This window comes from Heloderma suspectum, chromosome 1 (assembly GCF_057233095.1).
Source record: "Heloderma suspectum isolate Gila_16-S chromosome 1, 16-S_ref, whole genome shotgun sequence".
NCBI classification, from domain to species: domain Eukaryota; kingdom Metazoa; phylum Chordata; class Lepidosauria; order Squamata; family Helodermatidae; genus Heloderma; species Heloderma suspectum.
In genome coordinates this window covers 282,645,178-282,663,707 of record NC_139458.1, presented here as the reverse complement: position 1 = coordinate 282,663,707, position 18,530 = coordinate 282,645,178, and the positions used below count along the sequence as shown (strand labels likewise).

General features: G+C 41.3%; 1 protein-coding gene across 1 annotated transcript in view; it reads right to left on the bottom strand.

Moving 5' to 3' along the window:
- ARHGEF10 (Rho guanine nucleotide exchange factor 10) overlaps nt 1–18,530 on the bottom strand; it is a 150,320-nt gene that overhangs the window by 56,298 nt on the left and 75,492 nt on the right. The window contains exons 19-22 of the mRNA XM_084826771.1: nt 3,342–3,457; nt 1,143–1,270; nt 521–621; nt 57–178 (exon numbers count right to left, since the gene is read on the bottom strand). Of these exons, the coding sequence (XP_084682897.1) occupies nt 57–178; nt 521–621; nt 1,143–1,270; nt 3,342–3,457 (467 nt within the window). The remainder of the gene's footprint in view (nt 1–56; nt 179–520; nt 622–1,142; nt 1,271–3,341; nt 3,458–18,530) is intronic.

Genomic DNA, 18,530 nt, shown 5'->3' with positions numbered 1-18,530 from the left:
GCCCATGCCTCCTTCAGTCAATATATTATCTCCCGAACAAAGTTAATGTTATTCACCTTAAATTCCTGTTGTTTGGCCATCATCACAGGCATATGCTTAACAAGAAGAGGATGCTTCTCTTTTTTTATCTGATTGCCATCATCATCTATACAGAACCAACCCAGCAGGTTCTCCTCAGCTGTAATGGCAAGGAGGGGAAAAGCAATGTGTTTCTATTTAATAAGTTATTCCCATATGCAAACCATTTTCTAACACGAATCCCCATTCCTTAGGACAAGGTAGTAATCAAAATTATATGCTTTTTTTAAAAAAGCCATTTTTCCCATACCAACACACAGGTAGTCCCAAATGCCCAGATAGGCAAGATAAATGGGGAGAAGGAAGGGTAAATATTGGGGAATGGTCAGTAGAAGAGTCCTGGGTCACTATTTTAAATATTTCAACTTGAAAATTAACCAGCAGCCAATGCTCCTTCAATGTAATATAGTGGTTCTAAACATACTAAAAAAGGAAATCTTACCTAGGGCAAGCTTAGCCATTTGTAAATTTTTGATCCAAGATTGTTTGATGGAAGGGGTAAACGTATTGAACACTGCTGTAAAGAAAGTAGGCCGTCCCGATCTGTTAGAAATAAAAGAAAATAAGTGATCCAACACATTCCTTTGGTGGGAAGAAAACAAGGTTTTCTAGCTTACACGTGCAGCACAAAATAAATGACTGGAAACCCCATGCAATAGCCTGTGTTCTTAGTACTGAGATGACATCCACAACTGGAAAGCAATATTTATTTAATACTAGATAAAGACCTATCAAGTCTGACAGGTGGAGGAGGGGTGAAGAGACCATTGCCCCTGTGGCTGTGGGACCAGGCCTGTTTTTCAGCGCATGGCTCTGCTCCGTTTGCCCCAGGACAAACATGACTCCTCTACACCCAGCCCAAAAGCTGCACTTTTTTCTGTCTTGCTCCTCCCCCCGCACCCGCTCCTAACTCTGCAGCTGCTTGCAGAAGGAAAGAGAGAGTGAGAGAATGCCCCTATCCTCCCACAGTGCACCTTTTGGTGAAGGCTCAACCACCCATCGTTGGAGTATTAAGCTGGTTTGCTCCACTACAACACTGCCCTTAAATGACATGGTCTACTAACTTGTCTTGCTTCCCTGGAAGCTGAAGCTGAATTCTACAGCGGTCTGCAGCTCTTATTTCATCTTCTTTTTTCAAAATAAGTTTTTGTAAACCTGAAGTCCAATCATGTGCCACTGATAGATTTAAATTCTGTCAGAAGAGAGGAAAAGACCAAAAGATGCTGAAGCAGTTACAAATTCATTTTTAGTCTATATTTCCAGTCCCCACCCCCACAATAGTATGAAAGATACTGGTAACCTAAGTGACAATCCATTTAAAATATAACAGTATTATTTAAGGTTGTTTAGCTTCACTGACAGCAGTAAGACACATGCGCTAGGTACATATTATGCACAAATGCTGTTAAAGAAAAAGCAGCTTGAAGAAGGCAATTTGGATTGAGGAACAGGTTAAGCGCCCCCTCCTTGCACAGCTTTTCTTGTCTCAACTTCCCACTCCCGAAGGAGCTTTTATAAAAAGAGACATGTTGGGGGTCTGGTTAAGTCCACCTACTATGGAGTAAATCCCATTAAACTCAGTGGGACATATTTAGGATCATACTGTACAGCACATGTAATCCAAGTACTCTGAAAAACTGGACTGTAGATTAGACTGAAAGTTGGATTAGAATGGTACCATTTACTTTTGAACATGGGAAACTCAGTGTCTTGTAATTCAAGAGCAGGCCTCCAAATCATGCTTATACACAAACACTGGAAGCTGTGTGTCTCTTTACCTAACAGATACATCAAATGTATCTTTACCTAACAACATATAAGTCAAACCTAAGCCATTTTCTGTACACAACTAGACCAGGAGAATGTTTCAGTTTAATTCAGTAATAGCGTTGCAACCATTTAGGACTATGGCATCAAGATGATACAGTCTTGACTATGTGTATCTAAATCTTGAAAGAGATCTTTTATATGATGATGGTGATAAAGCTTTTATTGTTTCAACCAGTGGTGACAGACAGCAAGCATACAAAAAAAATAGATAAATAAATAAATATGTTACAAACTTTGAAACATTCTGCAAGTCCAAAAAATTATTCTATACTTTTGGGCTACAAGGGCAAAGTTGGCGAGTGCCAGGAGGATTGGCTTATTATGGCATATAAACAAAAAATGTATTATCTCTGAATAGGACCAGATGAACTTTATCTCAAAAAATGGATCTAAATACTTGGAATGAATTTGGGAAAATATAGGGCAGTAAAATAGGTAATGAGGCAGGCCCTCCAAAAACCTTACCTATGTAAATACTATTCAAAATGTAATTCAGTTGTTGGAATAATTCAGAAATACCTCCTCAACATGGTTTCAGTGAGCATTCTAAAAATGCACCTGTTCTGATAATAAAAGTGTACTAATGGACCAAAGCCTAAACTACATATGATGGTAGTTGACCCATGTCCTCACAGTTCTGCCTCAACTGCACCTGGAGGAATGGGGTAAGGGGGTGATTTAAAGTGCCAAAGGAGCATGTGAGTGGGAAAGTGCATCTTGCTGCTCTTACCCCCAAGTCCGTTCCCTACAGTCCTTTTTCTCCCACCTAGGCTCAGATACTGAAAACAAGCCCCGCTGGGGGCGGAAGGCAGGGTAGAGGCTTCAGAGAGGCAGGCAGGAAGTGGGAAGAGTTCAACATCCCTCCACCCATGACCCCCTTTGGCATGTTAAACAGAAATCTCTACTTTAGATGGGATTAGGACCAACTTGCATTGGATGCCATATGCCTGCTGCCATCATGGGTAGTTTGTACCTAAAAGGAACACACACACACATGTGCAAACTATAGTAACCATCAAAACAAAAAAAATCATTTAAATAGTAATAAGTAGTACGTAAATGGAGCCTAGACAGCATTCTGCATTAAAACACTATTACCACCAGCACACGGTGTAATTATATGATAGTATTTTCTTCACATGCCATGCTATGGGCTTCCATAACAAATTGGCAGCTACTGAGAAGACGCTGTTCTTATTGCACTGTAACTCACACATAAGAGCAGCAGAGTAAAACAAGATCAGCAAGGCCTCTATAATCTACTTACAATTCTAAAGTTAAACATTTAACAACAAACCAATTAGGGTATGAACAGATTGTATGTGGTCGCTTGGGCACATTCTCACATTAAAGACTATTTTAGCCATCAGGAAGCTTTAGACCTGGAAACATAGCTGAGAAGCAATTCAAGTTTTATTAGTTTTACATGTTACCTGGTAGTTTCCTTTAAGACTGCCTATAAGTTGACTGATTTGGCCAACCACATTCAAGTCATGCAAGAGATTCTGCAAATCATGGTAAAGTTGCCCTGGTCCCATATAAAGCTTGTCTGAAACACATTAAAAAGATGCCATTATGCACATACAGTACAAGTTATATCTTTGTGGCCAAAGATATAAGAACAGTATCCTGTATTTAAAATTACAAAAAGAATTTTGCTCATTCAGCTTTACAATATGCAGATTCCCCTCCTACGTTTGACACAGAGTTGCAAAACAGACTGTTTTAAGTTAAATGAGGTACCGTTTGTTTGTGCTCTTTTCCAGTTGAAATCAATGCATTGATTCAATTGCATTTGAAATAAACAGATTAGTGAAAATAATAGACAATGTGGATAATTGTAGATTAAAATCCTGCCCTTTTTAAAATGTCATAAGAACATAAGAAGAGCCCTGCTGGATCAGACCAAGGGTCCATCTAGTCCAGCATTCTGATCACAGAGTGGCCAACCAGCCATCGACCAGGAACCCACAAGCAGGGCATGGGTGGAACAGCAGGCTCCCACCCATGTTTCCAGCAACTGGTGTACATAGGCTCACTGCTTCTGGTACTGGAGGTAGCAGCCATCAAGACTAGTAGCCATTCATAACCTTTTCCTCCAGGAATTTGTCCAACCCCCTTTTAAAGCCATCCAAATTGGGGGCCATCACTACATCCTGTGGTAGTGAGTTCCACAGTTTAACTATGCACTGTGTAAAGAAGTACTTCCTTTTATCTGTCCTGACTCTCGCACCAATCAGCTGCATAGGATGACCCTGGGTTCTAGTATTTTGAGAGAGGGAGAAAAATGTCTCTCTATCCACATTCTCCACATCATGCATAATTTTGTAGACCTCTATCATGTCTCCCCTTACCCTCCTTTTTTCCAAGCTAAACAATCCAAGACCATGTCTCATGATAACAGAAGGAGAAGCAAATGGAGGAGTACAGGATTTTTTTAAAAAGGAATCAGCTTTGCTGTGATTTGGTCCATGCACGGCTCCACGAGGGAGTGTTCTGCACCAGTAAAAATCGCTTCACAGAACATACTTCCCAGTGGGGGTGGGGGTTGAAGTGAATGTCATCTGACTGCCAGGGACTGCTCAACCAGTGAGAGAGGCTTCCCCCCCGCTCTGCCCCCCTTTCTCCTTTCCCCTGAAGGTCCAGATGCACCTGCATTTCAGGACCAAGCCTCATTGACCACAATGGGAGTTACTTCTGAGTAGACACACATATGGGAAAGAGTGGGGTGACACAGGGATGGGAAAGCAGCCCCCTTTCTAACTGCAGGATCTCTACAGTGAAGCTGTGAAGTAGTTATTTCCTAAGGCAATAAACCAAACAGTGGAGCATCAGAGCCTGGAGATCACGCTTTACAGCATTTAGGGAATGTGCTTTAAACTGTGCCATTTCAATTGAGAGGGATCTCTGTAAATTCTGATGTGGGCATTCAGGGGACAAACCTCATTGAGTGCAATGCGAGTTACTTTTGAGTAGACACTAACTGGTTTGTGCAGGGACAGGAAACACACAGGAAACATCCCTTGACCAGGGTCACAGTGAAAGGCACACCCCTGGGCAGGGCTAGCATACCTGAAGTAAATGTGTGGGTTGGGACACACAACAATTATATTGCTGAACCCGACTTGAGGAAAAGAACTGAACTTTGGAAATCTGGTTTTCCCTGATAAGCTCTGGGATGGCTGCTGGATGGCCACAACATCATGTATCCCTAACAATGTCAGCACACAGCCAGCTCGGAGTAAATCTCTCGTGGAGACACACACACATACCCCAGCTGTTGTAACCTTCTCTCATATGGGAGAGGTTCCAACCCCTTGATCATTTTAGTTGCCCTTTTCTGCACTTTTTCCAGCTCTACAATATCTTTTTTTAAGGTGTGGTGACCAGAACTGTAGACAGAAATCTAAGTACGGTCGCACCATAGATTTGTATAGGGGCAGTATGATATTGGCAGTTTTATTCTCAGTTCCTTTTCTCCTTATGCCTAACATGGAGTTTGCCTTTTTTACAGCAGCCACACACTAGGTTGACATCTTCATTGAGCTGTCCACCACAACTCCAAGATCTCTTTCCTGGTCAGTCACCGCTAGCTCAGATCCCATCAGGCTATACCTGAAGTTGGGATTTTTTTGCCCCAACATGCATCACTTTACACTTGCTTACATTGAACTGCATCTGCCATTTAGATGCCCATTCTCCCGGTTTGGAGACATCCTTTTGGAGCTCTTCACAATCCCTTTTTGTTTTAACCACTCTAAATAATTTGGTGTAATCCGCAAACTTGGCCACTTCACTGCTTACTCCTAATTCCAAATCATTTATGACGAGGTTGAAAAGCATTGGTCCTAATACAGATCCCTGTGGGACTCCATTATTTACTTCCCTCCATTGGGAGAATTTGCCATTGATTCCTACTCTCTGCTTTCTGTTCTCTAACCAGTTAGTGATCCATAAGAGTACTGTCTTCTTATTCCATGACTGCTAAGTTTGCTCAGGAGTCTTTGGTGAGGGACTTTGTCAAAAGGCTTTTGGAAGTCCAAGTAAACAATGTTTACCGGATCACCCCTGTCTACGTGTTTATTTTGATGTCCTATCAAAGTTAAAATGTGATTGAAAAATTGCTTAACTGTCAGAGGACTCTCAGCATGTTCTTTTTAAAAACTGAACAGTGGCTTGTTTTTTGATTTAAACATAACAGTGGCTCATTCCATGGCCTGCAGAAGAAACAATAAGCAAACTCTGGTTGCACTCATGCTCGTCACTTGAAGATGGTGGCTACAGAGTATATTTTCTTACTAATTAAGTCCAAAATATAACAAAGCAAGGGAGACAATTCAAATCAGTCTCTCTGTACCTGCTAATTACTTAAGAAGTAAATACATTTACACAATTGCTAATAGCATGAATGGTTTGGTATCTCGTTTGGCCCTAAGTTATAGCTCTTAATTGGGAGGCAGTGATTGGTACTACAGCCAATCAGAAAATACTTTTCTTTCTTTCCGTTCAGAGATCAAAATGTGATCCCCCTGCCCTGCCCACTGCAAGAACTACTCTGATCTGTTACACAACTTTAGATATATCATACATAGGCATTTCCTCTTTCCTATCAAAAAAGGGCAACAAGGGAAAGCATTCAGTCTCCTGACAAACTGTCAAACGGTAGTGGAACTGAGAAAATACTGAAGCAAAACCCATACCAGAATGAGTAGAAACACAAGCCAAATTATTTTACTTCAGAATATGTAATAGAAAACAATTAGAAAGATAACTGTACAGTCTGGTTAAATTAACTGAACATATCTAGAAGTATTTAATTAATAGTACTGTCACCCAATTATAGAAATCTTGGTCAACTTAACATAAGAATTTTAGTAGATTTAGTAGCTGCATTTGTATAAATTAGCAGGAGTCAAAACAAATTCTGAAGTAAAATGCATACTGTGTTTTTAAATTATTTATGTATGTGTCACCACAGGCATCAACTTAGAAGAGCATTATTGCCTTTGATGTATAAGAGAAAGGAAATTATTTTTACAGTGGTGCTTTCTATCTGCAGTTAATACAATTACTTATAAAAACAATCCCTTTTTATTAAAAAAAATCTGCAATCTGATTAACCAGGGCAACATTATCTATAAGGACGTTTTTTTATATTGATTAATCTAACTGATTAAACACTGCAGTCCAAGTAACAACTATAAGAAATCGATATGCATACTTTAAAATATTACAGGAATGGAAGACAACTGTTATTATTTTGTTTTAATATATAACTGCTATACTGTGCACATTTAGGAAGATTATCTGCATGAACAAAATTATAAACATCCACTCTGGTTTTCTTTCATAATAATTGGAATGACTGGAATAGCAATTACTTCACAATCAGGGAAAGAAGCCTAACATCTCCTTTTTGTTTTCAAAAGTTGATAATATTTATATCTATATAGGTACATATTTATCCCTCAACTACTGAAGAAATTGCTTGCTGTTTTTTTTTATCACACATAAACGTACTTTACGGCACGTTGATGAGTGCCCAGTAAAAGCTTGCAATGAAGATACCAAAACAGGATTAAAAACGGTATCCTTCATAAAAGTTAAAAGGAAACTACTTGGAATCTGACAACGAAATGTTTAGAGATAAAGTGGAAGCCAAAAACAGTGGAAGAAAATGTAAATAGCAACACACATTTACAACAGAGTAAGAATCAAAGGCAACCAAAGCCCAGTACATCCACTTGGATTCTGAATAAAGAAACACATGAGGAGGAGGAGGAGGCTGCTAGCCCCACCTTCCTCCATCACCCTCTACAGGTGGAGGGCAACTTTCTGAAGGGGAGGTCCTCCTCTATTTCTAGACACGCTCCATGCAATTTCAAATGCTGGTCCATCAACATACAAAATCGCGAAGATACAGGAGGCTCTCTCCATCAGGAAGTTGCCCTCCGCGTGCAGAGGGCAATGGGGGGGAGGGGTGCTCCCCTTCCTCGTGCATTTATTGTACATAGACTCTGAATGCTAAATAGGGCTCAAGTCTGAAAGGAAAACTTCCTACTGAATTTAGTGGCCACTGGTTGGAATTCATTGGGAACATGATTTTGTATATATCAGGGGCAGGGAACGTGTGGCCCTCCAAATGTTGTTGGACTACAACTCCCATCATCCCTGACCACTGGCCATTCTAGTTGGGGTCTATGGGAGGTGGAGTCAAACAGCATCTGGAAGGCCCCAGGTTTAAATGGTCATTCAATTGCATGGGAATAAAGCCAAAAGAAAAGTGTGGCTTCTTTCCTTTCCAATTTTCCTATTCTATCTAATATATATAAAAAAATAAAGCATTGTTTTTATACTAAGGGAAAGAACGATGCTTGCAGAAGGAGAAAATCAGAAAGAGAATAGTAGATGTTACCCGGAGATGGAGTTACTGTGCCCCTTCTGCCTTTCCCTATGGAGAATTAGATGACCAAGTAGACTCTGGTTACAAAAACTAGAGGGTGGTCATGTATCCTACTTTACAGAGGACAGCCCTCTATTTGAAGGCATTTGTCCAGTCTAAGTTTGGTTTAAAGTACAGACAGGAGGGGCCTTGAAGCAGCCCATCAACAGTGAGCACTTGGATAGCAAACTGAGCAGGCCCACAGGAGGTCACCTGGTCACAGTCTTTCCCACTATGCATTGTATTTCTATTTAAATTATAGTAATTCTTTCTAAATGTACATTTATACATAAAAATTAACATTAAAAATTGTATGCAAATCAATTTCCTCTTTCGTCCTCTTTTTGTGGGGTGATGCACTTCCTCTTTTTTGGAGAAGCAAGCAGCCATCCTCAGTTCTTCTGTTTTATCTTTAAGGGGCAGGCATTTGTAAGTGATTTTTGATTGCTGCCCCTACGTTTAATCACTGCATAGCCACACAGCACTTATATAAGCAGCTTCGAAACAGAAGTACTAAAACCCCAAAGAGAAAGAGTAACGTTCAAGGACCAAGGAGCATATGAACTAAATTAAGTGCTTAGAATTTGACCTTTTGTCAAGATGTGAGCACAATCTCCCTGTTAATAGATTTGGCAATTAATTCTTGTGTGTTAAATACAATAGACACAATAGGAAGAGAAGGTTTTCCTGACAATATACGATATTATTGAGATGAAACACTAAGTCAATTGTATGCTTGAAGGTGATGTCAGTTGTGAATAATACTGTGAAGGATGGTAGGGCAAAATGCAACAAGGCAGCTATGGTTCTTGCAAGGGCAAGTATGCACATCTTGATTCTGCCTACTGAGCCATCTGCTTGTAATCAAGCAATAAAATGAAACATGCAAGAATTCAGGGCTGCAAGAATGAAGAAATCAAAAGGTATGTACACGTGAAAGCCCATTTTAGGCCTATAGCTAACATTTGGGATAATGTATTATATATTTAAAAATAACTGTGTACAAGAAAATGATGCAACTGGTATAAATCTGTACAATGGGGAAGCAACAGCACTACAGACAGTACCTTATAATAAGATTTGAATCCAGAATTTAACCAACTAAACTTCAAATATGGATTCATATTTATCTTGATTTTGCCCAAATGACGAGGTTAGTAGCACAACAGTTATGAGATGCTCAGAAGAAAGATTTAATATATGCAGCAGTTCCTGAAGGAGGCAAGACCGGAGGCTTCCCCATTATTTACATGTTCTATATCTACACATACACACACTACTAAGGGATAATCAACATGTGCAGAAAAATGTAGTTGCACAGTCCTCCTGAAGTAGCACAGTATACTACTACAAAATGCAAATGGGGACTGCCTAATTACATACCCGCCCCAACTGAAAAACTAGGCTAGTTGGTTTCTAATTGGGCCAATGTGCTAGCTTTCTAAGTGCAAGAAAACCTGTGTGTGTGTGTGCGCGCGCGCGCGCACGTGCATGTGTGTGTAGCAACCTGCATTCAGAAATGATACAGTCCCAGAAAGCTGGTATGATAAGATACTTCTGACCGTGACACTCTGCTCTGAGAATATGGATCTTAAGATTTTGGAACTCACTTTTCACATTTGCGGCATTACACAGTGTCACATTTACATGGTCTTGATTTTGTCTGTGCCACTAAAACAGCTTATCTAAGATCAGAACCATGATAGGCTGGTATTTACTATGATATATGTATTCCCACCATGCTGTAACACATTTGTTTCCAGTTTTTAAAAATATGCAACATAGGGCAATAAGTATGCTGAGTGGCATGCAATGTACTCATTGTCTGTGTGCATGCATACACACACAGAAGAACATGAATACACAGGCAGGACAGCTCACACCAACCACATGGGAGTCAGGAGGTCATGCAAACTGCTCTGAGCTTGAATGCGGGGCAATACAAAAACTTTATATCAGGCAGTTTGTGGGCTTAATGAGCGAAAAGCTGTGTAGGCCTGCTTTTCGGAATAAATAATATTTATGTTTGTGTTTTTACACCACGTGTCAGAAAAGTATAACCCTTTAATTATTACTACTTTTATAAACTGATTCTCCAATTCCAATGCTTCTCTTCTCCCCCCCGCCCCAACCCTATCCATCATGGCTTATATTTTGGAAAGCAACTCCTTAGTTATACAAGAATGCATCAGCTTTTCACCTTATCAAGCATTCTCAAACATACTCTTTTGTTATAAAGCCAGCTGCTACAGTCTATAAAAATAGAAACCAAAAATCCTTCAGAGCTTAGCTAAAGTGAAGGAAAGCTTCAGTAGTGATTAGATGTCAATTTCCAACTCCCTGGACTTAAAGATTCATTATTAATGTCAAAGCCAGCAATAAAGCAAATGAAGTTTATTTTTAGGTCTTGCTGCACCACAAACTTCCTGCACATTTCGTTATGTAAGTGATGCTCTTTACATCTGTACCACCCCCAACAATAGTCATTTCAGTTGTCTTTCACTTTAGTTAGCACTAGCACCATTGCTGTTTCCATGGCTACCTCTGAAAGCTTTCCCCCACCCCCATGACAACAGTTGAACAAGCAAACTGGATGCAGTAGGATGAGACCACATGAAGTTCTGGCTTTGCTTAGCATGGTAAATCCAGTTATGTTTCATAGGTTTATGTTTACACATTTATGTTTACATAGGTTTACACATAGCCAGTGTGGTGTAGTGGCAAGAGTGTTGGACTGGGAGCCGGGAGATCCGGGTTCTAGTCCCCACTCGGCCATGGAAGCTCACTGGGTGACTTTGGGCCAGTCACACACTCTCAGCCCAACCCACCTCACAGGGTTGTTGTTGTGAGGATAAAAGGGAGAGGAGGAGGATAATGTAAGCCTCCTTGGGTTCCTTGCAAGAGGAAAAAAGGCGGGGTATAAATGCAATAAATAAATAAATAGGTTTATTTCATAGTAAGGCTGGCTGCTGAATTGGAAAGAAACATGGATGTATATTAAACAAGCTTGGAATCAGAGAATGAAGTCTTAATTTACAGATTAAGGCCCACAGCTGGCTAACATTATTAAATTATTTAAAGTGAGGGTTAAATTTGTTCAAATCATATTTATTTCAGTTCAGTACAGTGGGTTTTATCCAATGTTAGGTCTAATTAGAGCAGACCACCAAATGAATGGGACTTAGACTAATGTTGGATACAACCCAGGGATTCAGGGGATTAAGTACTGTTCTAAACACAGAAATGTAAGCAATATCTTCACACTTACCTGATCTCTCCAATTAACATATTTAACACACTTGGAATCCAGCAAAACAGTAAAGCATAGCAACAATGAAGCTAAATCAGATTTTCTAGGAACAAGTACTGCACTAAATGCAGAAGTGGTAATGTTGAAAGGCTCTTTATAGAATTCCACACATCATCAAATGGAGCCTATGTGCATGAAAATCAATCCTACCGGGCATACACAGGCACACATAACCATCATGCAATTGGATGATGCATGAGCATAGAGCATTGTCAATTACAATCAGGCAGAAGAGTTTTTCTTATGGCTGGGAGGGAAAAATGAGGACAGTAATATCTACCTAAACTAGATTGGAATTTCATGTACCAAAAGGCTACAGAAGGAGATACAGCTCCAAAGAAGGAAAGTTTCCTCTTGTGCAAGCACCAAGTCATTACTAACCCCTAGAGGGATGCCGTTTTCCCTTGGCGTTTTCCTTGCAGACTGTATAGTGGAGTGGTTTGCCATTGCCTTCCCCAGTTGTGACTACCTTTCCCCCAGCAAGCTTGGTACTCATTTTACCGACCTCGGAAGGATGAAGGGCTGAGTTGACCTGAGCCGGCTACCTGAAAACCAGTTTTTGCTGGGATCGCACTCAGGTCGTGGGGAGAGTTTTGGGTGCATTACTGCAGCCTGCCACTCTGCGCCACACGAGGCTCTTACAGCTCCAATATAGCCATATATTATTCTGCTGCCAAGCACCTTCAGCCCTGGAAATTAATTTGGAGAAACACTATTTATTTTATATTTTATAAAATGCAGTTAACACCCAATAACTGAAGTCATCTTGAATTTTTATACATGCACCACCAATGATGGTTTTAAAACTGAAACATTAGTGTTGAGTTATAGACATAGGCATACACCTAATGCGAAGAGAAAACTCTCTGGAAAAGACCCTGAGGCTGGGAAAGACTGAAGGCAAAAGGAGAAAGGGACAGCAGAGGATGAGATGGCTAGATAGCATCACCGATGCAATGAATATGAACTTGAGCACACTCCGGGAGAGAGCGGAGGACAGGAAGGCCTGGCGTGCTATGGTACATGGGGTCACGAAGAGTCGGACACGAGTGAACGACTGAACAACAAATACACACAGAATAGTAGGGTTGGAAGGGGCCTACAAGACCATCGCGTCCAACCCCCTGCTCACTGCAGGAACTTCCCAAGCGGTCTCCCATCCAAGTACTAACCAGGGCTGACCCTGCTTAGCTTACGAGATCAGATGAGATCAGGCGCATCCAGCCCTTGAAGTGTCTGAGAGAACAACAATACTGTCCTATTCCAAGGTCAGGAAAGAAGCAGCTTTGTATCCAGCAGTAAAATTTTGGGCCTTTAAGCTGATCATGTGGGTTGGATTAAGAAGTAAAGTGAAACAAAACCTCTATATCCCTTATTATATGACTATAATAGAGCCTCCATATGTGTGTGCATGTGTGCGTGTGTGTTTGCGCACATGCGTGCCATCATGTTATGTAAGCCTTAACTGTTTTGACAGTTGCCTGCTTTTTCTCTAGCATGAAGAAAACCAACATATACACAGTGGAAAACTGAATCAAATTAAAGCTTCACCACAACATCTGTGTCAATGCCACAAGTGACCATGGAAACCCAAAGTGTAAGTCAATCAGAGCAGTGAACTTGAAGATGCGGCAAACGTAACACTTGCTTATATTATTCCTGAAGAACAGCCATCACAAAAGTTACATATTTTACATTTCTATCCTCCACGCTGAAAAGCCTATTCCAATTAAAATGAAACAAAGATTTTCTAGTTAAGTTAAAAACAGTTTTTGAATCCCTTTTAAGGATAAGAGGGTTTAAGAGATTAGGGCACAATCCTATGGGAATAGGCGGCCTCCTTCAAACTCGGAGGTGACCGCCTATCCAATGCAGGGCAGGAGAAGCACGGAGGGAATCGTTCCTTCCGTGCTTCTCCTGCCCTGCATTTTCAGCTAGACAGCCAATTTTGGCTGTCTAGCTGCAGGAGCATGGAGTGGGGAAAAGAGGCTGCCGGACAACACACTGGATGTGTTGTACTGGCATTTCCACCCTCCCCGCCCCAGAACACACACCTCCGGAATGCCCCGTTTCGGCCGCTCCACACTCCTTTTGCAAGCAAAGAGCATGAGGCTTCTCCGTGCTGCAAGGCAGTGAATGGGGGGAAGGTCGGTTCTCCGGGAACCAGATATCCTATGGCCATCTAGCCACTGACTAGTGGCCATAGGATTGCTTCCTAAATCCTGTTTCACAGCTAGTTAGGACAGTATTAATGTTATCCACAGATTGCATTTTAACAAAGTCAGATCAAGCCAATTTCATCACAATAATTCCTCTTGCTCATCATCACTGGAATGTAGATTGGCATCATTCTATTACACGCTAGTTCAGCAGGACAGTTTTGAATCGTATTGCCTTTTTACTGAAATCAAGCCAGCTACCACTGAGCTCTAAGTGTGCAATCAGCTTTTTTAAAAGCCACTAAACCATTAAAAGCAATACTCCTCTCAGCCATAAGGATGATCCAAGATGAAGCAATGCAGCTCTGCTGCAGAAACCTTTACACCAGGGGTGGAAAACCTCTTTCAGCCTGAGGGCTGAATTCCATTTTGGAAAAGCTCTCAGAGGCCACATTACAATGATGTGTGGGGCTGAAGGTAAGGGGGCAGGGCCAAAATTACAGAACAATATCAGCATTTTGTAGCTTACAGCTCTTACTGCCAGCCATTTCAACATCTTAGAGTGGGGAAAAACCGGCCAAAGGCCAGGAAACAACCAAATGATTGGTGGTTGGAGGAAAGCGGCTGTGGCCATCTCAAAAACCACAGAGGGCTGGATTTAGCCCCCAGGCCTGAGGTTCCCCATGCCTGATTTACAGAACCTGTGTATTAGCTTACTGGATACCGGTTCAATATTTACGTAACATTTATAATCTTTATTAGGTATCTTTATATTATGCAAATATATCTACCTAATATAGGACACCTGATCTCATGTGGACCTACCTTCATACTAAGAACTTCTTTGGAAACCCTGCTCCATCTGCTCCCACCATCTGAAGTTTGGTGGGTGATGATGTGGGACAGGGCCTTGGGCATGTTGGTACTAAAACTATGGAATTACTACCCTAGGAATGCCAACTTTTAGGATTTTGACTGCTCTTTTATGACAACCGCTTACTGCTTTTAATTGTTTTTACTGTTGAATGTTATTCTTTCTTCTGTTGGATTTTATCTGGAAGAGAAGGCCAGACAGAAGGTGCATAATCAGCAAGAATGATAACAACAACAGGCTTATAGATAACAAGCCATGAAGTGGACCCTTGCCAGTGATAAAAAACTGAAACTGGAAATACAGTGCCTGAGAGCTGACTCGGGCACTTCCTGTTATGGCAGGACAGGTGGGCCAATATATTACATCCCTCCCACCCTCCCTACCAAATTGACATGGTCCTGAAAATACTGGGGGTGAGCTGCACAAGTTGACTGATGGTGATTGTGCAGTGGAACTGACCAAGCACCATCCAGCCCCTCAGCTTATTCTGACTCACGCTGGTCCTTGCCAGAGTCCAGGCATAAATGTTCTTGCCTGGTTTCTGGAATGGCTAGGGGCTCATCGTGTCCCACATGAATATCCCCAGCACTTTCAGAGAGAACTGGTGGATTTGGTAACTGATCCACACATCTGATCCACATATTGACACAATGTATCGATCTGGTGTTTGAGTATGGTAGGACAGTGGTCCTATAGCTTGAGTCATGGTGGCAGGAATCCACATTATGTCAGGGCTATAGCTTCAGATATATACAGGATTGTCCAGGGCAAAAACATATGCGCATCTTTAAACTCTACCTGAAACACCACTACTTCCTGACTCCCTTGGTCAGTCCTCAGTCAGATCAGGGTACATACAATCAGAGTTGTTAGTTGCCTGTTTATTAACAGCTCAGCAGGACCCCTTCCAGTTGCAGTACATTGTGTGATATGTTGTGTCAGGAGAAAAGTTGCAAGGTGGCAGTCCCAGTCACTCTCAATGATCCATTTTAAGGCCTCCTTTTCCTGAACATCTGGTCAGCCTGGCAATTTGTTGCTGGATGAAAAGGGGCTGGAATGATGTGCTGGATCAGGCACTGTTAAGGAATATGTGAAATTCCACAGATGTGGACTGGGCCCCAATATCTCAGACAAAGCTGTTGAGCAGTCCAGGTGTTCTGAAAAGTCTACGTAAGGCCTTGATAACAACTCAGGATGCCAGTGATAGATCAGAAACCACTTCTAACCACTTCAAATATGAGTAGACGACTACGACGAAATGGTTCAGGGGTGTAGTGACCCTGCAAAGTTGATACGAAGCTGCAATCACAGCATTTTACCTGATTCCTATTGTTGCACTAGGGCATGTGGTAGGGCTGGTCTTGAAGCCCAACACCAAAGAATATGCCAAGGTATAACCATCTCACTTGGGCCAACACACATAGCTATGGCCAAGAGACTTCATTCACTCTATGGCAGGATGTCTAATATGTAGCTCCTCCAACACACACAATGCTGCAAAAACATGGGGATAATTACTCTTTTGCCCCAGAGGAGGCATCCCTTGTCCACTGATAGTTCATGTTGTGTTGATATAAATCACCTGCGTTTTCCCTCAAGCTTCCCTAACAGCCATCCCCTCTACATCCAGTTGAGAACACGGACAAGAACTGGGTTGACAGAAGCAATGGCTTGTGGTCAGGCAATAACCATAGATAGACCAACCACAGATGTAGTCATGACATTTCTTAACACTAGCTACAACAGCCAGGGCTTCCTTTTTAATCTGGGCATAGCCCAGTTCCACTGGAGACAAGGTACTGGAGTAGAAAGCAATAGGAACTCATGAGAGGAGTCAAGCTCATGGCTCAGAATATGATATGGAGATGAATCGCACATGAGAATCAGTGGCTTCAGCTCATTGCAGTCTTTCATACAGGTTTAGAACTCTAACCCACAAAGATTTATCCAAAATCTCTGGAAAGCAGTCTACAACTAAATTCTATTGCATCACTGTAGCATCTGACAGAACTAACCTAAAAGTAAAATGGAATATAGACTTGTAGAAGTCACCCAAGGCAGTGACCATTTTACAACAGCGGCTGTGCACACATAAGGATTTTGTAGATTGGGGATTAGGTTTTGTGCAGGAAAGGAAAATATGGACATATGACCGATTCAAGCTAAAGACACAAATGATTTTTTTTCCTCATAAGACTGTTAGTTACATCTTAAGGTCACTTTGATAAAAAGTGTAATCATTTCCCCAGGCTGTCCTAGACAAGGTAATCCTTAATACTCTTAAACACAATCAGAATTATTTCCTGTTTCCCCTTCTCAGTTCAAACTGAGAGGGTATAAACAAGGAAAAGTGAAATGGTGAAGAAGTTGGAACATCTTCCTTACAAATAGAGCCTAACAATGTGGAAAAACTGGAGAAAAAAGATATACATTTTAAAATAACAACTATTCAGGATCACCTAGTAGAACTGATTAGTAGTGAGTTCAGGACAGCGTATAATTAATTTAAGGAACTCATTACCACAAAATGTGGTGATAGCATACCGATCCTAAACAAATTCATGGAGGCTAATAACCACTGATAGACCTGTTCACATGTTCATTATGGTGAAATGCAGAAAGTCGATGCATGCACTGCTTATGTAAGAAGCAGGAACAAGCACATGGGAGATCTGTGCCAGACATCCCAAATGTGTTTGTTTTAACTTTAAAGCAGCCAAGGGGGTGGGAGGGGTTGCTAATTTGATCATGGAAGAGGCATCAAGGAAAGGGGTGTTTAACCCCTTCCCTTCATTTCTGCAAACTAAATTGCTTCCCAAAGCTACTCTTTGTATTTTCCCCCAGCAGGGTAAATAGCAGTTTCAGGGAGGAGGCATGATCTAGATCAGGAAAACTATGGGGGGGGGGGCAGGGGGATTAGGCCACCACTCATGGCTGCTTTGAAGTAAAGAAAACAAAAGAAACAAACTATCAGGATGTTTGGTTTGGCCCTTGGTGTTGCTTTGGAAATCTAAATCTCTCCACAGTAGCCAATGCTCATTTATCAATAGATCTGGTTAGATTTTAAGAACTGGATGAAGTCAGGAGGATTGGAAAGCAATGTTTGTTCTTTTTTCAGAATGAATAGAAAACAGTTCGCATCATGGGAAGGTTGTTGCTGTTTTCATTAAGAGAAGAATGCCAGGAATCCATACTTTACTCTTAAAATGAGAACTGTAAGGGCCCATTCCAACATGTGTGTCAGTAGGAAAGCAGGGCAAGATATGTCAGAAGATACAAGCTTTCATATTAAGTGGAATCATTCCAACATGAGTCTCAAAGACAACTTGCAGACTTTGCTTTGGAAGCTTTGCAAGTTCCATCTGTTAATTCTGATTTATGCATGACTGCTACTGGGAAAATCAAAGCATAAGGGGCCCACTCTGTATTGTAAGCTGCATGTTGAAAGCAATGGCCATATAGACCTGGTTTGCACATAGTGGCACGCATGAGCAGGAGGGAGTGAGCACACTGCCTCCCACGCGCTTCTCACTTCTGCTTTAAATCAACAACCTATGATCAACTAGGTCTTAGGTTGCAAGCGTAACATGGTAACCCTGAATGCTGGGTTATTTAGGGGCTTTAACTCCCTATTTATAAAAATGGGGAAAGCTATATCAAAACCACTCTCAGCTCTGTTCTACATGAATAATACACCCCTTTGGAACTCAGAGGAATTTTTTGAGGATGTATACCCTCTGTCCAGATTCTAGTAACCTGAGAATAATCTATTTTGGTCAGAGTGCACACTCATTTCTTTGTAACTGTTTTTAAACAGACGTGAGTGTGAGACATATT